Source organism: Schistocerca gregaria, chromosome 3 (genome assembly GCF_023897955.1).
Source record: "Schistocerca gregaria isolate iqSchGreg1 chromosome 3, iqSchGreg1.2, whole genome shotgun sequence".
NCBI lineage: Eukaryota > Metazoa > Arthropoda > Insecta > Orthoptera > Acrididae > Schistocerca > Schistocerca gregaria.
Genome location: NC_064922.1, coordinates 848,368,870 through 848,392,467, shown reverse-complemented (window position 1 = coordinate 848,392,467; position 23,598 = coordinate 848,368,870). Strand labels below are relative to the sequence as shown.

At 40.4% G+C, this 23,598-nt stretch overlaps 1 protein-coding gene across 2 annotated transcripts in view; it reads right to left on the bottom strand.

Moving 5' to 3' along the window:
* Window positions 1-10,804: 10,804 nt before the first annotated feature.
* LOC126355157 (uncharacterized) overlaps window positions 10,805-23,598 on the bottom strand; it is a 35,169-nt gene continuing 22,375 nt past the window's right edge. For both annotated transcript variants that reach the window (XM_050005364.1, XM_050005365.1), the window contains exon 2: window positions 10,805-11,282. In XM_050005364.1, coding sequence (XP_049861321.1) covers window positions 10,808-11,282 — 475 coding nt within the window. In that variant the 3' untranslated portion in view covers window positions 10,805-10,807. The remainder of the gene's footprint in view (window positions 11,283-23,598) is intronic.

Here is a 23,598-nt window from a genome sequence, read left to right as displayed (position 1 = left end):
TATTGATCAAGTGAAGCAGATATACATTCGGTGTCTGCTTTGAAGCCAGCAACACTTGTTCGCCCACTGCTTGAATACTGCTCACCGGTGTGGGATCCGTACCAGATAGGGTTGATAGAAGAGATAGAGAAGATCCTATGGAGAGCAGCGCACTTCATTACAGGATCATTTAGTAATGACAAAAGCGTTACGGAGATGATAGATAAACTCCGGTGGGAGACTCTGCAATAGAGATGCTCAGTAGCTCGGTACGGGGTTTTCTTGATGTTTTGAGAACATACCTTCACCGAGGAGTCAAGCAGCATATTGCTCCCTCCTACATATATCTCGCGAAGAGACCATGAGGATAAAATCAGAGAGATTAGAGCCCACACAGAGGCATATCGACAATCTTTCTTTCCACTAACAATACGAGACTGGAATAGAAGGGAGAACCGATAGAGGTACTCAAGGTACCCTCCGCCACACACCGTCAGGTGACTTGCGGAGTATGGATGTAGCTGTAGACAATCTTTTTCTTTTCATCTGACAATGCTTCTTGAGTGTTGTAGGTAGCATTTGTGCTTACTTGGTCTAAAATTGCTTCCCTCCCGTCAGTCGCAGACACATCTTCAGTATCAATAACAAGAAGATTCGACTGTGCACTATTTTGCGAGGGAATCTCGCCTCTGCTCTTCTTTTATGTTTGGCAAACAATATGAATGTGCTTACACATATTTAACGTAATACTATAATCAAGGCATGTGCAAGAATACTGATGAATGCACACTTCACATTTACTGCACACTAATTTACACATGCAGTGCACATCGCTGTCCTTCACATGGTAGACATCGTTTGATTTTGAAGAAGGTACCTCCCAACCACTGTCTACCTTCGTAATGAAGTCATCCATTAAAATAGACTCTAAGTTGTCCGTTAAGATAGACTTGTGCCTATCACGAATGTTTTTTATTTTACTGGTTACCTTTCCTTTAACGATCAAAGTAAGCCTATCAAACAGCTTTGTAGTTACAAACGACATCAGTGCAGATATACCTTTATCCAGTCTTTTCACTTGCTTCACATTAACATGTACATATTTCAACGCCTTGTGCATACTCTCCAGGTGCATATTTCTGTTGAGTCCAGCTTGCATCCTGTGACACTACGCCCAAAACTTTGCATTTTTTTTCCATGGTAGGTTTTGAAATAATGAGCAAATTCGGATGTATCTGGGTCACTATAGAGCTTCTGGCGTGCTTTTTGCAGTGATTCTTCAAACATAGCAACATCTCTCACCTGCATTAATGTCTTGACAAGATTGTACACGTCTGTACGTCTGTTTTCTTGTCCTTATGGAGAACTTTATTGTTAATGTTGTTCCTCCATGCTCTATCCACATGCCAGCTATTCCAAGCGATACTGTTGGATTCTGGCAGATCTGACATGAATACCTTGGGACAGGTCTGTCCAACCTGAGTCTTTATATAGTTGAAAAATATATCCAACACATCACTCTCATTTCTGTCAGAAATGAGGAAAGTGCATGGAAAACCTTGTCTCATACAATCCAGCAGGCCCACTAGTATCGTGGTAAGTTCAAAATCATAGCCATTTGGACCATGAGTCCCATCAACACAAATATAATCATTTCCATATTTTGCCAATAATTCACCTTGTGCAGTGTTCACTATCACTAACATGAAATCCGCGCTTCTCAATTCCGGGTGCTGGTCAGGGATAATTTCTTGTGGCTTGTAAGATAATACACACAGATTATCACTCTCCTTCACTTCTTGTACCCAAGCTTCGACGCTGATGGCATCATTTTCATGTCTGACTGACTTTGAGGCCAAATTATAAGAAGCTGCAATGTTGTGCAAGCCCTGCTTAGTTGTGACATGTACTCTCTCCAAACTTGAATCCTGCACAGCTGTTCGAATTGTGTCAAGAACAACAGAAAAGGGGATTCCTACAGCAATGTCTGCAACTATGCTCTCGCGTTCTTGTGGTGTCAGATTCAAATGACTTAAGTCTAGATCGTGCCCAACATGAGTTGACACAAAATTAAAGAGGTATTTTTCTTCCTTATAGAGGTATTTCATCTCTGCAGGGCACTTTACATCAATTTTGTTACTACCTACCATTTTTAAGTGACACATCCCTTCACCTTTGGAAAAAAGCTGACCTGAACGGTGTCAAACATACTCACAGGTGAGTAATCATCACCCAATTTAGTGCCACAGTGTTTCACGAATCTGGATTGTGTAGTGTGTTCAATTTCTTCTTTCCACTTCAAAAATTCAGTTTCACTAGAGAAGTCCAGATCCCACACGTATCTGATGAGTGGCTTGGAAATGTTCAATCAAAAACTTTTTTGACACAGCTTGAAATGTGCACATCATACACTTCAACCTCTTCTGCTGTTTCATGACGCCATGAACGTCTTGTTGGTGGCGTTCTAAACACCTTTTCCAAGTAAAACTCTCGTCGCATATGTAGCACTGATAGGAAGATGAAAGTTCATTATTTGTAACATGAGGTACGATTTCGTACCGTTGTGGGCGCGCTGTGGAAATATGCCGCCTCAGACTCTTCCGATAATTGTATTCGTTTCCACAAATTTCACATTTAAAACCATTCATTTTAAATGTTTTAAGTACATAAACACATGCTGCCTTAAGGGAAATCCTATACCTCAGCATATTTTTAATAACGAATAATATAGGTACTAATAACACAACACTACTAGTATGAACAACCGCAGTAAAACACAAAAAGCGTCGAACAAAAGCTCACTGACAACGATGCCGAATCATGCGGGCGACGACCAAAGATCATATCGATGCGCTCTTCGTTGGTGTCTAGGGGGGTAGGTGTGGAGGGTGTTAAATGTGCGGGGCTTGTGCAAATGTCCGGGGCTGTCGCTAACGTTTCCTAAAAAAATAACCATGCATACTCTCTCTCTCTCTCTCTCTCTCTCTCTCTCTCTCTCTCTCTCTCTCTCTCTCTCTCTCACGCACACTCACACTCACACACACACACACACACACACACATAACAGATTTGGATAGACGTTACGTTTCGGTATATACTTCGTTAGGTTGGCGACAAGTACATAAACAAAACAAACAGGATGGGACATGGGACACAAAGTGAACTCAAAGTAGTTACATCTTGAAAACATAGGTCTCGATCAAATAGCTATAATTAGTGAGAGAATACTGATAGTGCATCACAGCAACAAGGACAAACGAGATGAACAGTGGGGAAAAAAATTGGAACATAAAAACATGGTTATTTTTCGTAAATAGTGCTGAAGCATGTGAGCAGATAGGAGGAAATGCAGATGCCAATTAAGAATGCGAAGTAATCACTTATATATACATAAAAACGAGATGTGAACTGTTTTATAATCTGTAAATAACGCATATAACAAATAAACTGTATCAGTTTAGACCCCAGTGATGCTGCCTTAAGGGAAATCCTGTACCCCAGCATATTTTTAATAACGAATAATATAGATTAAAACTGGGCAATGGACTTTATTTCTATATTTCAATGATTTAAGAAATACGAAAACAATTAACAGTACATAGCATACCAGTTTTTCTGTCCTGTCCCCATATAGAATTAATTTCAGTACGATGGTTGCCCAGAAAGTAATGCACAGAATTTTTTTCTCCACGAAAACAATGCTACGAATGTGAAACGTTACGTATGTATTATCTGAAGTCTCCAGGGTGAGTGCTCCAAGTTTCCATCACTACCGACAGATAGCACAGCTGCAGGACAGTTTCAAAATGGCATCTGTAGGTGATGTACGTTACAAGCAACATGCCATCATTCAAAATGGCTCTGAGCACTATGGGACTTAACATCTATGGTCATCAGTCCCCTAGAATTTAGAACTACTTAAATCTAATTAACCTAAGGACATCACACAAGACCCAGTCATCACGAGGTATGCCATCATTGAATTTCTCACTGCAGAGAAAGAAACTGTGGGGAATATTCACAAACGCTTGTGCAAAGTCTATGGAGCATCTGCCATCGACAGACGTACAGTTAGTCGCTGGGCACAGAGGGTGAGGTCGGCGGAGCTCCACGATTTGCAACGGTTGGAGAGACCATCCACAACTGTCACACCCGACATGTTGCAGCGAGCTGATTTAGTCATTCGCCATTATAGGATGCCATTCGTGGAAGACATTTTGAGGACGATGAGGAGGTGATTCACATAGCGAAGCACTGGCCTCGCCGCCAGGGCAAGGATTGGTACAGACTGTGCATACATGTCCTTGTTTCGCGCTGGAGGAATGCCATAGAACGAGATGGAGATTACATGGAGAAATAGGGTGTGTAGATAAAACACCCTTCTTTCATGTGTGCGGTTCTTATTTTGTTCTATAAAGAATTGTTGAAGAAAAAAATGTTGTGCATTACTATCTGGGCAACCCTTGTAAATCTATGATACAGAGTGAGGGATGGTAGTTTTTGATACAAACATCTTTCAGTTTGTCAAAGATATTCGTAATCTATTTAGTCCTTGATAGGTAGTTGACTAGATATTGCAAATTTAAATGTTTTAACATTTCTCAGATCATTGAGATATGGAAATGAATTTCTTTGGCCAATCATATCATTCATTATTAAAAACACACTGGGGTATAGGATTCCATTAAAATTTCAACAGAAGTATGGATTTATTTTCGCGAGACTTATCATCATCTTTAATTTTCTTCAGAGGAGGCGTTATGAGGGGCGAGATGAGTAATACGTTAAGTTCCCATGTTATCACGTTCAGATCTGCTTCCTCCAAATAAACAAGGCAGAGTTGGTAAATATTCATGTTCCTAACTTTCTAATGCAGTTGAAATTGCGACAGAATCATTAAACAACAACTGATGGAAAGACATGTCAGTAGTTTATGAAAATGTCCTTTGTCGTTATAAACATTAAGTGAAACTTCCTCACATATGTTGTTCCAACCACACAGGAATTATTGTTCCAACACCCTATTGATGGCGCCTAAACATTACATCATTTCATTGAAAAATCTGGTCGGTTGAACATCTCGGTAAATGTTGAATTTTCGCATATTAATCGTGACGAAATACTCTCCTCTCTGCATATTAGCATTCGCCAAACTCTTGTTTCAATATCTGAAACCGTTTAGGAGATATGAGGAATTTTGTGAATATTTCATTCTGTCTTTCTCGCTGGCGTGCGAGTTCGGGACGAAGCGCTTTATATACGATCCATTTTCTCGAAACTGGTAAGCAATATCGTTCAAAGTTTAAAGCAAAATTCAATATATTAGCTACATTTGGTACGCAGTAGCATGTGAGATAACATGCACCAAACGCAAATTCATAGCAATCTCTATTTTTCATTGCAAACATTCCGAAATTCTTGCAGTAGTTTACTTAATCCTAAAATATCACAATAAGTATGACCATTAACGAATGATAGGCAGGTCAGCAGGAAGCTGATGAATTTAGCTATAAGTACGAGAATCAATATTTCTTTTACTGAATAGTTTCTTTACAATCGTTTGAGAAAGACCGCAGTTCGGTCGGCTCATGCACCCTGCTGTTCATGGTGTCAATTCAGCCAGGTAACTTCTGCGAGGAATCGTATACCCAGTCAGCGTGCGACGTTCCGCCTCCTCCCCCCCCCCCCCCCCCCATCCCCTTTCCTCCTTGACGGCAGCCATGTGTGCCATCTAGCAAACTTCCAGAGAGCCTTAAGTCGGGTTCACACAGGCAACAAAAGTATCGCCACTGCTAATGGCGTACTGCAGTTGCTTTGTAGTTGCATGTGTGAACTAGTTTTCAAACATGGCTCTGAGCACTATGGGACTTAACTGCTGTGGTCATCAGTCCCCTAGAACTTAGAACTACTTAAACCTAACTAACTTAAGGACATCACACACATCCATGCCCGAGGCAGGATTCGAACCTGCGACCGTGCTAGTTTTCGGTGGCGCCATATAAGAAGCGCAACTTTCGTCACGCCACAAAAAGTTGTACTTGGTCCTACTTCGTTGCACCATTTTGCCTTCTCCACAATCGAATAACGTCATTCGATTGCTACTTCGCGGTTGGATTCAAACCTTTCTAGTGCGTATTCGTTCGCAGATGGTGCTTTTGTTTGTGTGTTTGCTATTAATATGTCGAAAAAGTGCCCAACAGCGACAATTATGAGATTCTTGGAGGTGTATCAAGAACGAGAATGCCTTTGGAACCACAAAAGTGAATCATACAAAGACAGAAATTTGAGAGATGTTGCATTAATTGAAATAGTAAACAGTGTGCGTGAATATGTACCTGGGATTGATCTAGCTACAACAAAAGTAAAAATTCGAAGCATTCGAAATGCTTACATGAATGAACATAAAAAAGTACTGAAATCACTTGAGAGTGGTGCGTCTACAGACGGTATTTATAAACCCAGCCTTGCTTGGTTTGAAGCTGCAGACCACTTCTTATAGCATGTAGTCGAGACAAGAGAGATGAGAAACACTTTGGTAAGTAATATTTTATATTTATTATGTTTCCTAAACATCTTATTTAGTAATACGTGCAGCCGTTTAATCTGTATAGGAAATCAGGTCATAGTGTGTGCTGTGAAACATTCCCTGTTGCAATGAAACTGAAAATCTTTTATGAACGTATTTGTTGCTTCCATATGATTTCTGCGCGATATCCACTTACGGATCCATTTGTGTTTCCGTTTCTTTTTTGTTGTTAACTCATCGGTCAGTTCTAATGCCACAATTTGTGCTACAACATTAATGCAGGGCCGAATCATTTCAGCTGAGATAGGTGACGCCATTTTGCAAACTGCGCAATTACGAAGAACTTGTGGCGTCCTGTGTGAACGGTAGCTCACAGCGCCACTCCAGAATGACTTGACTTGTGGCGATACTTTCGTTGCGTGTGTGAACCCGGCATTACTCTGTGTGAGCCGTCCTTAACGCATGTCTGCTGACTAACCTCAAACACTGCACGCCGCTCAGAGAGTACTCCACACCGATAGTAATACAATACAAACAAACTATGTGTACTATATTCCGATCCACGGACGATGGTGGTCCGCACATGTTGAGGCATGCCCCAGGATTACGTTGTTGCCGGTTCCAAGCGTCAGTCGCGGCGTGGGTTGTGCGATTGAAGAAAGCGTATATTGTACAAATCATGTCCCCCGTTTGTTTATGAAGAATTTGTCACTTACCACCACCATCAGCGATGACAACTCGCAACAAATGGAATAAAAGTTTACTAAATAACTCGCTACGGTGACGTGTGAATCTCGCATAAACTTTGAATTCATATCAGAGCGCTCAAAACGATACTGAAAGCTCATTGGCTGTCAGAGAATGCGTGACGTAGGTGCACAGAACAAGCCTAAACTCGACCGGCATCGTTCTTGGCTCTTATTGTAATACTTAACACTATATGCAAAATATGGACCTGTGTGCTCATACATTTGTCAGTAAACGGCACGATTATACATTTATATAAGACGACGAGGGTACAGGAAGCTTTGCACTTATGGTCCTTGAAAGGGAAAGTCCCAGAATTAAGCAAGCGAAATTCTGTACCTTCACACTGTATGCAGATGCATACAATAGCGTAGAAGTCTTCTAGCTGGGAAGCTGATGGGCTGATTCTCGCTAAAGTCCGTATCAAGTAGGAAGGCAGCCCAATTTACAGCCATTCTGCACATCCCCCTCCATTAACCACTAGTAGTCAACAAGATTTATGCTGTTTCCGAGAGGTTGTCCGCGAGTTGCAGCTACTCTAGCTAGACAGCGATTATCTCTTTCATGCATGTTGTGTTGTTGCCGTATTTCCCGATAAACGAATTAAGGTCGATTCACAGTTAACGGAACATCTCCGTCACGTCACGGAACGTCAATTGCCACAAGATGGTCCGAGCATTCGCACTACCCGAAACGTCAACATAACGTCCCGTAACGTCACAGAAGGTTCTCACTAGTGTGGCTTTGTTTATTTGCAGTTTTTGTGACGACTGATGAAGGAACTACCGGAAGCGCGAAGATGCCTAAATTCAATTTAAGAAGTTTGGCAGTGATTGCGATAGCATTTATTGAAGAAGAAGAAATGCAGCGGAGGAGGATGTGGGTTAGATACGTACAGACAGCGACGGAGAGTTCTGTACACTATACAAGGAGCTGGAAGACGAGGAACAGTCCTTCTTCAAGTATTTTAGAATGTCGAAACAGCAGTTTGTTTTCTTGCTAAATAAGATCCAGTCCACGATTACAAAAAAGGTCTCGAGGTTCAGACAACTAGTATCACCACGGCAGAAGTTGATGGTGTGTTTAAGGTAAAATCAGTTGGACATTTCCAGTGTTTATGCTGTCACTTTTGTTACATGCAGTTTGTCGTAAACTACTTGTATTACGCATATTTTTAAATTTTGTCACCAAATGGTCTTAAGTTACTATAGGTTAGTGTTTTTTAACGTCCCGTCGACAACGAGGTCATTAGAGACCGAGCGCAAGATTGGGTTGAGGGAGGATGGGAAAGGAAATCGGCCGTGCCCTGTCAAAGGAACCATCCCGGCATTTGCCTGAAACGATTTAGGGAAATCACGGAAAACCTAAATCAGGATGGCTGGAGACGGGATTGAACCGTCGTCCTCCCGAATGCGTGTCCAGGGTGTTACCACTGCGCCACCTCGCTCGGTGCTTAAGTTACTATACAGTTTTAGTTAATGCCATTCCACATGTGAAACTGTGAGCAAAATACAAGTAACTGCGTCTGTTTCTTTTTTTCCTGCTCTGTGTATTTTATAGTTTTAGTTCTTAAGAAGTACTTTGCGAAAAAGCCGGCCGGAGTGGCCGGGCGGTTCTAGGCGCTACAGTCTGGAGCCGAGCGACCGCTACGGTCACAAGTTCGAACCTGCCTCGGGCATGTGATGTCCTTAGCTTAGTTTTTATTTAGTTGTAAGTTCTAGGCGACTGATGACCTCAGAAGTTATGTCGCATAGTGCTCAGAGCCATTTGAACCAACCTTTACGAAAAATAAGTGGTGTTATATAATACCTCTTCTTGTCAGTTTATAAACTTCTGCCATTTGAACCAATATGGGATAGTTTCATGGGTAAGTCGCAAACTGTACGGTGTAATACTTGTTAACTCTGTAAATGCCACTTTTACACTCGCTAAATCTCCACCATCTGTACTAGAAATTTGTCTGAGTTTGTAAGTGAATGCTTTGGTTGGCTGAATGTAAAGAAGTAGATACTTCTTCATACGTGTTACAAAAAGTTTTGCTGTAGTTTTTGGATGTCTGGAAATTTCGCAATTGCATAAGTGCAATTGATGGGAAACACACTGAGATTGTGGCTCCTCCAAACAGTGGATCCCAGTTTTTTAATTACAAACAAACATGTTCTATAGTTCTTCTTGCACTAGTTGATGTGAACTATAAGTTCATAATTGTAGACATTTGGTCTTACAGTAAAAATAGTGATGGGGTCATATTTGCCCATTCCAAGTTGGGGAAAGCTTTGGAACTTGGCAAACTGCAAGTGCCATAAGATAAGAAACTTCCTGGTACTGATGTTGTAGTGCCACATGTGATTGTTGGTGATGAAGCCTTCCCATTAAATCATTATATATTAAGACCATATCCGAAAAATCAAGCAAGTGGAGATATTAGCATGACTGCTTTTAATACCAGGCTATCCAGAGCTCGTTGAGTCTCTGAAAGTGCGTTTGGGCAATTAGTTCAGAAATTTAGATTATTTTTTAGGAGAATTAACGCAATTGCAGAGAATGTGGACAGGATAGTTATGACGACATGTATTTTACATAACTACATTAAAGAAAATTTTCCTGCACAACTTGAAGCAGCAAATGGGACCCTTATATGCTGCAGGAACTAGGTGGACAAGGTGGTTCTGCTTTTACTGTGAGAGAACAGTTCAAAGACTTTTTTAATTCCTCTACTGAGGGACTCCCATGGGAGCAATTTAAATTTGTGTTGAAAAAGTTTCCAAACAACCTCCTCTCTTTGTTTTTTTTAAAAAATGTCTGTACTTTCACTATATGTGAGAGTGAGTGACTGCCTATGTTTGTGCGTAAATTATTCTGAAACTTTTTCATAGTACCAGATCACTTGAAGTGCTCAGCTGTGAGTAATAAAAGATAAAGTTTGGAGAAGAGGGGTGTCATGTATTTAACCATTTAATACTCTGGTAGCTTCCTACTTCATTGGGACAGTGATAACTGAACAATAAAGAAATTGAAATAGTACAGTTTTGTGTTTTATTCATAAATAAGTGGCCACATACAATTATTTCCCAGCCCTAACCTGGAAATTAGGCTTGGGCAATACCATTTTTCATATATATGTTTTGCTTTGAATTGGAGTGAAAAAGTAATATCATTAGGAGCATACGCATTCTCAATATGAAAAGGAATTCATATCACAAGAAGGGATTAACATGATTAATAAGTATGTCTTCTAGTTATTCCACCCTCCCCAAACTCTATCCACCAAAAAAAGAACCTAGCCTAGCTTGCAAGAAAATCCCTTTTTAATATGATGTTGAGTCACTATTGACTTGGCTTTCTGGTTCTCTAAAATACTAGTCATCAGCATAAATAAGTCACAAGCATAACAGAAAATACTTTGGGTGTAAGGAATAGGTGATCAAACTTTGGTAAGACAGAATTAAATTTAAGAAAACTTTTTATTTAATTCAATTTATACAGACAATCAACATTACAGGTTGTAACAAACAACACTGTTCAAGGTGAATTACCATTTATACCGTCCAGTACTTACTCCCTTTCTAGGGGAGACACTATTCCATAAATTTCAGCTTTAGCTCTTATTTGTTGCATTGGGGACAATGTTTTTATACTGGCACTTGTCCCTGAAAGAAAAATGTTAATGCGATTTTCCTTTGGCTGAGTTGTTAGAATATAATTCATCAGAGAAACCGACACAGATTCTGCAATTCTCCTCTTTATGCCTCTTGCACTACACTTTTGTACATCAATTGTCTCTGGCCTCAAATAACTGTCAATTTCACTGCCCAGAATGGGTGATGAAGACATATCCTTGTTTTCTTCCTCGTCTGAACAAATTTCAACAGACAAATTAGTAACTGTTTCCCACTCCTGCATGTATGTATGCAGGAAAGCCATAACCTCCTCATACTTCCCCGGCTTCTTGGGTATGGCACCTTGGCCAGTCTTCATCTTTTTATTAACACATTTTCTAAATTGGTCTCTCGTCGCTTGCATCCAGGGCCTGAAATTGGAGAACATATGCTACTGTTAATAGAGTGTTTGGAGCAGTCAAAAGCTTTTTTAAATATGACTTAGGGGCACTCCAAACTTTTAATGAGAAAACCAACTATGGTTTGCTTTCTTTTATTTTTATAGCTTTCCAGGATTATGAGGTAGTTTTCGTTTGCTATGCTGTTAAGCAGCACATAGTCTTATACAGTGCTAATTTTCTGCAGCACTTTTGCAAATGAAGTGAGTTATTTCCTAACAACACCATAACATAACTTTTGCTATATTTTATAGTATTGTTGCTAACAACAGAAAGCAGTTGGCAGGTGTTTATAAAAACACATTGTTCAACATTTTTCATGTGTAAACACACACTACAAAAATTGCAATTATAGCCTATACACAGCCTAAGAAACTTTATCTGCATTATGTAGTAATGTATAAAACTACAAACAAACATATTTGCATCCTGTAGACTATTTTTGGCTCCAAATATAGATTTTAATAGGACAAATAGAAATTCTTTAAATGCTAGCTTCCAGAATGATTGCCTGTGTATTTCATTGTCACATAGCTTCATTTTTACAAATGAATTAATGCAGTCAGTGACTGTATATTCTGTCATCCCTTTAAAGGTTTTTTGATAACTATCCAGTAGCAGGGAATAATAGTGAAGACTTTCAGAAATGCGTCTGTCTCAAATTACACTTAACGCCCCACAAATGGGGCTTCTATACATTAAAAGTGTTGCTTCCTTCTGTTGAAAACAGCAATAACACTTCTGTAATTTAAAACATGCACATATGTGTGGCCCCATGTCCATTTTCCTTCACTGGAAATTGCCAGTTTTTCTATATGGCGTATTCTTTACAGAAATATTAACAGAGTGGAATGTTTCGAAATTATGGGACCAAAATCCTGAAGATGGGCTAAAATTTACAGACGCGCGAAATTTGGCACGTACTTCGATGCGAGATGCCTTTAATAGGTTCCACAACGAAACATTGTCTCGAAATTTGGTAGAAAATCCGAAGAAATTCTGGTCGTATGTAAAGTACACAAGCGGCAAGACGCAGTCAATACCTTCGCTGCGCAGTGCCGATGGTACTGTTATCGACGACTGTGCCGCTAAAGCGGAGTTATTGAACGCAGTTTTCCGAAATTCCTTCACCAGGGAAGACGAATGGAATATTCCAGAATTTGAAACACGAATAGCTGCTAGCATGAGTTTCTTAGAAGTAGATACCTTAGGGGTTGCGAAGCAACTCAAATCGCTTGATACGGGCAAGTCTTCAGGTCCAGATTGTATACCGATTAGGTTCCTTTCAGATTACGCTGATACTATAGCTCCCTACTTAGCACTCATATACAACCGCTCGCTCACCGATAGATCTGTACCTGCAGATTGGAAAATTGCGCAGGTCGCACCAGTGTTCAAGAAGGGTAGTAGGAGTAATCCATTTAACTACAGACCTATATCATTGACGTCGGTTTGCAGTAGGGTTTTGGAGCATATACTGTATTCAAACATTATGAATCACCTCGAAGGGAACGATCTATTGATACGTAATCAGCATGGCTTCAGAAAACATCGCTCTTGTGCAACGCAGCTAGCTCTTTATTCGCACGAAGTAATGGCCGCTATCGACAGGGGATCTCATGTTGATTCCGTATTTCTAGATTTCCGGAAAGCTTTTGACACCGTTCCTCACAAGCGACTTCTAATCAAGCTGCGGAACTATGGGGTATCGTCTCAGTTGTGCGACTGAATTCGTGATTTCCTGTCAGGAAGGTCGCAGTTCGTAATAATAGACGGCAAATCATCGAGTAAAACTGAAGTGATATCAGGTGTTCCCCAGGGAAGCGGCCTGGGACCTCTGCTGTTCCTGATCTATATAAATGATAAATTATTGTTGAAATATTATAGTAGTGAAAAATTATTATTCCTTATGTGGAAACTGAAACTTTACATTTATTGATAACTACTAAATGGAATGGGAGAAACTAGGCCTAAATGTCAGTGTGCTGCTTGAAGACACAACCAAGTTGTAACATGTGTCTGACAAAACAAAACCAGTAACGACAAAACGGATCCATGTGGCACATAGAACCCTAGAGCAATTAGATTGTTTTACCATTCAAAAGGTCATTATTTAATTATTGTAAGTTCATATTAAACTGGATATTTTAGGAAATGTCACATACCCCATTGTGTTCTAGGGTTCACAAATATTACTTGGATGTAACACACCAATACTGATAAGAACAAATACTGAAGTTTACATAGAATTACTGTCAGTACAGATAGAATGTCACAATCATTAAGAAAACCCTACCAAGTGACCAGTGTGCCCAATTTCAAAATTTAGGGTATTGAAGCATCTAAATGATCTTCAAACTATAGTTGAGTAATTGAGGGATAAAACATCTGACACTACAAAAATTTAAGAATACATTTCCTTTGAAAGTTTCATAGCTAACAATACATTTATCTTAGTAACTGTAGGGGACTGCTATAAGAAGTGGAATTATTTTTTGGTGCATATGAAGTAAGATATATACACTGATCAGCCAGAACGTTATGACCACCTACCTAATAACCGGTCTGTCCACTTTTGGCGCAGGTAACAGTGGCGATGTGTCGTAGCATTGAAATAATTAGGCCATGGTGGGTCGCTGAAGGGAGTTGGCATCACATGTACACACATGTTGTTACCTAATTCCTCCAAAGTTTGGGGAGGGGGGGCAATGAGCTCTGACAGCCTTAAATTCCATCCCAAATGTGTTTGATCGAGTTCAGATCTGGCGACCTGAGGTGTCAGCACATCAATTGGAACTCGCCACTGTCATCCTCGAACTACTCCATCACACTTCTGCCCTTGTGACATGGCGCATTATCTTGCAGATAAATGCAACTGCCATCGGGTAACATGATCGTCATGAAGGGGTGTACATGGTCTGCAACCAGTGTATAATACTCCTTTGCCATCACGATGCCTTGAATAGGCTCCACTGGATCCATGATGACCACGTGAATATTCCCCTGACCATAATTGAGCCACCTCAACTGTATCCATCCTGCTCTGCAAGTGTCAAACAGCTGTCCCCTGTGAGACGACGGATTCACGCCTTCCCTTCAGCGTGATGAAGAAGCTATCGAGATTCATCAGACCATGCAAATCCCTGCAATTGTACCAACGTCCAGTTCCAATGGTCACATGCCCATTTCAGTCATAATTGTTAATGTCATGGTGTTAAATTGGCACATGCATGGTCATCTGGTGCAAAGGCCCATTGTTAGGAGTGTTTGGAATGCTGTGTGTTCAGACACTTGTACTCTGGCCACAGTTTACCGTAGGGATGGGCTAAACAGCAATTTTCCAGTATCAGTGATTCCTGCGAATGCTACTTTTTGGTAATTGCGATTTGTCGCAATTAATGAATTCACAAAATGTATCCCTCCGCTATTTCTGCGACTTTTGCGATTTCTGCACTTTACGCGATTTCTGCGATTTATCACCGTAGATGTTACACTGTCATTAGGTGCAAGTAAGAAGTGAACTATGTCAATGCAACCGATAAATATCTTCTTGACTGTAAAGGCGATTATTTGAGAGGGTCTAAAGTAACCTTTCAGTAACCCAACTGAAAAAAAGTTACCAGTAATGGTATAAACATTTCCAACAATTCTTCCTCAGTTGTTTCATGATATACCAAAGAAACATTTTGTCTCAACAAAACAGTCAGTATTCAGAACGTTTTACGTACGTTGTTCCTTTGGCTTTAGGTTTATATTAACAGAACAAGTGTGAAAATGTTGATTTATTGATTAATCCTATAAATCTTTCCAGATTGTGGGATATTGTTACGGCTTCTCACCACATGTTATGGTTTCTGCAGACTTAGACGGCGTGGAGTTTTACAGTTATTTATAGAACTTTGTTTACAATTTCTCCTTCGTCGTCGCTGCCCAGCCCTGCAGCTCCCTTCCCCTGGCTGCTGCTCTGTGTAGATTCTCCGACATTGCGCGCAACGCGCGCCACTGATCGCATTCGGCAGCCTCATACCATCAGTGCTCCGCTGAAGCCAGGATGCCCCGTGGTTGAGATGAACTCGTCGCCGTGAGGTCAGCTGCCGACGCCTGCTGCACCGGCGGCTCAGAAGCCGTCAGTCGCGATGTCCACGAGGTCCCGTCATGGACGGACCATGCGCCGTGGGACCGGGTAGCCGTGAAGTCCGAGCATCAGTCCCCAGCAGCGCCTGTGACCGAGACCGCTCTGTGGCCGGTCCTGCTGGAAGTTCTCACTGTAGTTAGTCAGCCATGGTGCCGACCGAACTCGGGCCGACCTCCACAGCTGAAGCTGACATCTGGCGGCGAATGGATGACTCTTGCGAGCTGGAACAGACTTCCGGAATCGTCACCTACAAAGATTGAACATTCTGATACGGACCACGTTCATCCTCAGATCCGACCTGCTTCCTAATGGCTTCTGTCTGTTGCTGCCGGCGCTCCACTATTTATATCCGACAGGACGACGATTTTTACCCTGGGTGGTAGCTTCTTGTTATTACTCCTGCAGTATCTTGCACCGTAACTTAGTGTGCTGGCCTCACTTCTCCTTACTCAGCACTCTCCAGGCTTCACTCGATTCTCGGTCTGTGTGCGTCCTTGTGTCAGCTTGTTGGTAGACTGCAACTGTCAATCGCCGGCTGCCTCTGGTTTGCCACTCTCCACTGCATGAAGGAAAGCTTACTACATGTGGCCGCAACACTGCCTCCTCCTAAAAATTAAATTCGTCCCCGAATGTACCCTACACGTTAACACTAGTTTTATCCTATATTCTACTTCTTCCCTATATACATCCAGGTTGCCATGATGCAGGCCCTACTGGTAATCCAATCTACAGGAATCGCATGGAGCAGTCATGCATTAACATGCTGAATCCTCTGTTTTAATAAGACATTTACCACACCGATAAATACAATCAACATGGTAATAGTACTGGTTGAAATGCCAATGGTCACTATGCTACATTTCCGCCTGGTATCATACTCCTCCACATGCATTAATTATTGCTGCATTGAAATTTGACCTTTCTCCGAATCTACTAGTTTATCTATTGTTTGCAATAGGGTAGCATCCAAGTGTTGTTAATGTACGTCAAATTTTCTCCAAGAGCGATACTGAATGACGCATCTGGCCAGTACAACGTCAGATGAGTATCTGTAACCTTGGTGACTTCCGTGACTGTCGCTGGCAAGCTGAAATGATCCCCTACTATTTCACAATTTGTCCTGTTGATTAGAAAACCACTGTCCTGTAATTTCATCTCTGTGGCTGTTGTCCAATTCCCATTGTAATAACACTTGGCTGATACAGAATACAACAAATGCTTCTCAACTTGCTGAAAATGTGGCGTAGGCTTCACTATTATTCTCTGACACTCCAAAGCTTCTGCTTCTGCCCTCTGCTTCTGGATCTCACATGACCCCTTGCCCGTGAAAACAATCTGTGATGGACAAATGGGAACTGACTCCGTTAGATATCTACTCAACTCTAAACTCGACATAGTAGCATGATTATCCCCCTCCTTAGAAATTAATAAAACCTCCTGTGTCCTGAACTGTACGCCCTTCCCCATGTGCTCCCATTTGACCGGATAAGAATGCACTGTGTAACAGTGATACTGTCTCCCCACACTAGTTACTGGAAATCTAATCTCTATATACATCTTAACTAGATCCATTGTTACCTTAATCCTAGACATATGATAAAAAAGTGACACACTTGCTTCAATTATCAGCGCTACATGCTCTACCTTCTCTGGAAACTCTCCCTCTGCCTGCTTCAGACTCCGTCTGAATTTTTCTGGTGACATCAACGTCACACTCACACTGTAAAAAAATAATAAACACATGATAATTACTGCTAACTACACACCCCTAGAACGCAACTTATACTCAATACCAGGTTTACTGTCTGCTTCTGGCGCTTCTTTTCCCTTTCTGCCAGAAGGAGAAGTACGTATACACGGATCTACTACTCCCTGGAATGGCTTAACTCTACTAACATGAACCACCATTGTCTTGGTAGGCAATTGTAATTTTACATTGACAGGTGATGTCTTTTCCACTACTTGGTACGCTCCCTGGAACTTGTTTGTGAAGTTCGTGGTTCTCCCTTTTGAAACATATGGATTAGCTAGTAGCACCCATTGGCCTACTCTGTACTGTGGCAACTTCCTCATTGTACCCCCCATGCGTTCTTGTCGTTCCAACGCTTTCGTGTTAGCTTGTCTAGCTCTCTGTCATATTTCCTTAATGGTTTTCGCAAATTGCCTTACACGCTCGACCTCCACTCCCAGCCTCGGACGAAGCCTGTCAAAAGGTGATGGCATCTTCCTCCCATACACCACTTCGTACGGCGACAAGCCTGTCGACGTATGTACCTTACTATTATATGCACAATTGGCAATCACTATCCACAGCTTGTGACCTTTTCCACTCATCTTCAGTAAAACCTGTTATTTGTAATACTGCCACTTTCCTGCTCAATGCGTCAGCATTGGCATGTTTCACACCTGGCTTGTGTATTATTACCTCATAATCGAACTCACTGAGTTTCAGCGCCCATCTCACTAGCCTACTCGCTGGGTCTTTCAGACCTAATAACCATTTCAGAGCTGAATGATCCGTCGCAACCTTAAACCTTCTACCGTACAGATAAAATCGAAAGTACGAAATCCCGTATATTACCGCTAACAATTCCTTCTCCGTCGTCGTGGAGTAACATAGTTCCGCCTTGTTAAGTTGACGAGACGCGAAAGCAATCGGATGTTCTTTGCCATCAATTTCTTGCCCAAGTACAACCCCAAGTACGTGATCAGATGCGTCACATTGTAGTATAAACTGCTTCGAAAAGTCTGGAAACTTCAAAACTGGATCTGATGTCAGTATCCGTTTCAACTCTTGAAATGCTTTCTTGCACTCTGACGTCCACTGGAAGGTAACACCTTTTCTTAGCAACTTAGTAAGTGGCCTCGTCATTTCTTCAAACCCCTGTACGAATTTTCGACAATAGCTCGTAAGACCAATATACGATTGCAGTTTAACCGTTTGCCGAACCGGAAAATCTCGTACTGCAGAAGTGAGACAAGGATCAGTCTGTACCCTATCCTGACTGATAACATGCCCGAGATAATTTACTTGTGCTTGCGCAAAATGGCATTTGTCCAAACTTAATGTTAGCCGTGCTGCCTCTAATCTTTTAAACACCTCCTCTAACCTTTCCACATGCTGCTCTATATCTCTTGAAAAAACTGTAATGTCATCCAGATACACCATGCATTTTTTTGGTTTCCACCCACGAACGACTCCATCCAACAACCTCTGAAATGTTGTTGGAGCGTTTTTTAGTCCAAACGGCATTCTTTTATACTCGAAGCTCGAAGTGACCACAATGCATCGTAAACGCTGTTTTGGTCTGTTATCCAGACATACTTTAATCTGGTGATAACCACATCGCAAATCCATAGTGGAGAAAAAGTTACACTGCCCTAGGTTGCCTACTGTTTCTGTGATAATCGGAATCGGATATACGTCCGCCACTGTCCGTTCATTCAAATGTCTGTAATCGCAACAAAAGCGAAATTTTTTCGACCCGTCTGATGTCTTCTTCGGAACTAGGTTCAAAAATGGTTCAAATGGCTCTGAGCACTATGGGACTTAACATCTATGGTCATCAGTCCCCTAGAACTTAGAACTACTTAAACCTAACTAACCTAAGGACATCACACAACACCCAGCCATCACAAGGCAGAGAAAATCCCTGACCCCGCCGGGAATCGAACCCGGGAACCCGGGCGTGGGAAGCGACAACACTACTATTGGTTGTAATTGTTTCAGTAGTCTGTATGGCTTACGATACTCTGGAGCGTGATTCCCTGTTGGAATACGATGCTGCGTTATTGGAGAAGCAGGTAATGTATCCTGTGCTTCAAACAATGCTTTATACTTTAGTAATAATGCTTCCATACCCAAATGATCATTTCCTCTCAAATGATTTACCTTGTCACGAAGTGCAGACGTGCTGACGGATTGCTTTACATCATAGTCTAGCCTCCAACTATCGATGTCCTCTTTATCTATTAACTCTACTGTGGCTATCCCTTCGGCAGATCGACATCATCCCACCCTAAGTTATTTAAACTCACCGGAACCATAAACTGCCTATTTATATCTGTTACCCGTGATACACTCCTACGAATAAAGCAATGCTTTTCGTCTAAGACCTCATTACTCGGTAGTGGCTCTACCAATAATAACCCCTGCTGTGACACATCGACATCCACCGGTACCCAGATCAACTTCCCTGTACCTGTTCGAACTTTGTCACACGAAATCATCTTTAATGCACTTGTACACAGTTTGAAACGTCCCCTTAGAAAAATTGTACAACACTGTGCTTAAACTGACACATATTATTTTTAGCGCAACGCAATCTGACTTTCAAAAATGCCTACGAAAGAATGGCCCTGACTAACATTAACCTATACCTTTCACAAATCACTTACCTCACCAAAAATCTTCGTTACTCGAACTACTGCAATACAGCGAGCACCACTACTGCCAGCGAAATAAAAGATTCAAACTACGGAAGGCTCTAACTACTGATAGGCATAGTTAGCGAATGAAAGATTTTAATAGAGAACAAACAATGTATTTACCTTAATAGTCATAATATATATAGCAGTTCATGACATCCATTCTTACAAATTTCAAAACTCCGCCATCTCTCTCCCACATCCACCACTGCTGGTGGCTCACCTCCAACTGCGCAATGCTACGCGCTGTTAACATCCAGCTGCCCAACACTACAATGGCAGAAACAATGCAAACTAGCCACAGATTGCACACAGCACAGCCAGTGATTTTCATACAGAGCGCTACGTGGCGTTACCAATAAAAAAATCTAAACAGTCTACTTACATAGCCCCCATGCTCCCAACAAAAAATTTTACAAGTTGTTTTGAATTTGGCCAATACAGATTTGAAAAATTTTTTCATAATTACAGTAACAAAGAAATCAAATGCATACACGTATCGATAGAATGTTTGTCAAATGCTAAAATTTTCTCACAGTCCGTAAAGACAGTCCTGATCATTCATCACAGTAAAATAGCAGTGTTTTTCTCAAAGTCTGAGCAGTAAAAGAAAATGCACATGGAAGTAGTGAATTTCCATGCAGTCTTGAAGTAGTGTTGTCCTTCCAACGGAAAGACAGTGCTGACTCTCGACATGCTGACAGGTAATGGGCCACAACAGAGCAAAGCCACCGCAGAGTCAGTCGAAGTTTTGAAGAATATTGGTAGGTAGGTCATCACAGAGCAGACCCACTGTATTCCTGGTAGAGATTATGGTATTGGTGGGCTACCAGAGGTGCAGACCCAGTGCAGTCCTTGTAGAAATAATGGTATTGATGGGCCATCAAAGATGCAGCCCCATTATAGTCCTTGCACAGATGGCCAGCAACCATCTATTGCGACTGTGCAGGTGCACAATCACCATCGAAGAGTCTTGCGGAGAATATAGCAAGTCCATAAACCACCATTTGTGTACTTACAAAATTTTTTTTTGAAATGTCCTTAGAACCAGCAATGCTGTTATCCAGTCCCTTGATGACTTATTAACACACGTGCAAACACTATCAGTCCCTACTTCTCACATATTGTCCATATACTATGACCAACAGAAATGTGTGCAGTGAAATGAAACTTAATTTGAAGAACTGGTGTCTATACAGTTATAAATTTACAACATAAGAATAGAATTACAAAGGTATAAAATATATCATTAAAGAACATAATAGTACAGACAACATTTGCAGTAATACAGACTTTACAAAAGATTAGAAATAAACACATACATCAGTGTTACAGGAATTATGACATAAGTAAATACATAAAATATCAGAATGACTTTTGAAACATCAACTTCACACATGAGCATTAAAACAAAACAGAACAAATAATGGTTAAACATCTTTACGAAGTAAATAACATATTATTAATGCAAATTATATTTGAGGATAACAGTATTCCTCATCATAGTGAATGTAGCTTAGTACTGGAAGAGAAAAAATTCTATGAAACAGTACACAGCGGCAGGAAGAAAACAAATACACAAGGGTACACAAACACATAGTGGGATAACACAAAAGGAAAGGACAGGATTTGTTTTCAGTGTAACATTTGGTACTGCAGTCCAACCCAAAACTTCATTCCATAGATCTTTCATCTTATTTCAACATCTGTTTCCACCAAAAAAATCCTATCCAATCAAAGCTTTCAGTATTTATATGTTCACATATTTCTTACCTCATATGTTACCTCATCATTTATTTCCAAGAAAATCATACCCATACCTGCTGTCCCTAAACCTTACTTTTTTCTTCATATGCTCTTTCAAAATTTCTTTTTGACCAAACTATTTTCTTATAGCTTCTCAATGCATTTCTTTCAATTCGTCACAACTCGTTCTCTTATACAGCCTACCCCATCTTAAGCTAACTTAAATCTACTGAGCTCAGATATACATACTAAGGGATGAGGCAATGCAGCAGCACAAAACAATTAACACAAACAGCAATGACAAAAAAATTCAAACTGGTAAAGCAAGCAGCAGTGTATATATTAATTAGCAACGGAATTGCAATATTACAACTAATATAAGGCAATGTGCAGCAAACAAGAAAAATAAATCCGTAGTAAAACTGGCTTAACAGAGTAATACAAAGTCAAATTCAGTAGCACTATGCTTGGTAAACAGCAACAGCAAATCCAATAACGTATATCTAAACATGACAAAGCTCAAGCAGAAAAAATATTACAGTAAAGATGGCCATGTTTAATACCTATATCACATCTTAACACTAGAGTGATGCATCACAAAAACTTACTCTGTAAGAAAGTTACCAAGTCGTTAAAAAAATTAATTGTACAATTCCTGTGAGGGGAAATGTCTATTTGTGCTAATCCTTTTTTTCGAAAGTACATCATAAAATTATTCTTTGCTGGGTCTGTAGACATAAAATAGTTATATTAGTACATGTATTAAATTTTATTTTAACCAATGCTGCAGTGCAGCAAGAAACTAGATATTAAACAAAATGAGCATATATATATATATATATATATATATATATATATATATATATAAAGCAACATATGAAACGTCATTCACTAGGCAAATGGCGTCTCCAAAGGCAAAAAAATTCTCTCAGCTAGAAAGACAATAGATGTAAAATGTTTCTCATCATTTCATTAGGCATTTTAGTAAACATCATAAATTAAGAGCTCCACAGTATAATCATATGTTCTCAAGTTTGAGCGTGTCGTACTTGCGATGCTTTCTACAAAGGAATTTCAATAGTGAAGATAATGGCCTCCTTTTTTTTCCCCTGTGACTCTGAAAGGCACACACTAATGGCTTGTTTCCAGGTGGCTGTCGCGCAGGTGGGTGCCCACGACGCATTACGTGCAGGTGGTCACTTAACTTTCTTACCGAAATATTTAACACACTAGTTTCCGCTACAGTGGCAGTCTCATATTAAAAATTTCGCAGGTCAAGAATTTGCGTTACAGATCTGTAGAAACAAAATTCTATTGATATAACACTGTCCAAAAAAGTTTCATTGGCGTTGTAATACATTCACGCATTTACATACATTTCATAACTCTTAAAAGTACGATTCTTGGTTTCCAACATCCTTTTTCACAAATCAGAGTCCCTAACCACTACTCATTACTGTTTACCTTATTACACATATACATATTCGTCAACACTTCTTCAATATTTCATCGTGATAAATACATAGAATAATCAGATTCTTCATATAGCATCATCTCATTGATCATAAACATACCCTAAAAGCATAATACACATTGTCGTCGTAATAATAACATCATAACACCTCAGTCAAATCTCAAAACAGTCGTAGCTTTCTGCAATAATTTCAAAACCTAAGAAGAATTCTCTGCTCATTTCAATAGAGTCATCTACCTCAACTGTACTTTAAAAATCATGACCCCATACCAAATGCGTCATTCAAAGCTGTCATAGTATCACAATGGTTTCAAAAAAAATATGAATAGTTCACAAAGTACAGACAAAACACAATTTCATAAGTGTGAAGTTATCCAACTGTGTAATTACGTAAACATCTGTCACTGATGTAGTAGAATAAATGTTTGTCTCTCTCAGTTAAATAATCAGATATCTGTGCAATTTATGTCTTAGAGAAATATGGTACCGTTGTGTAAAGTTGTATA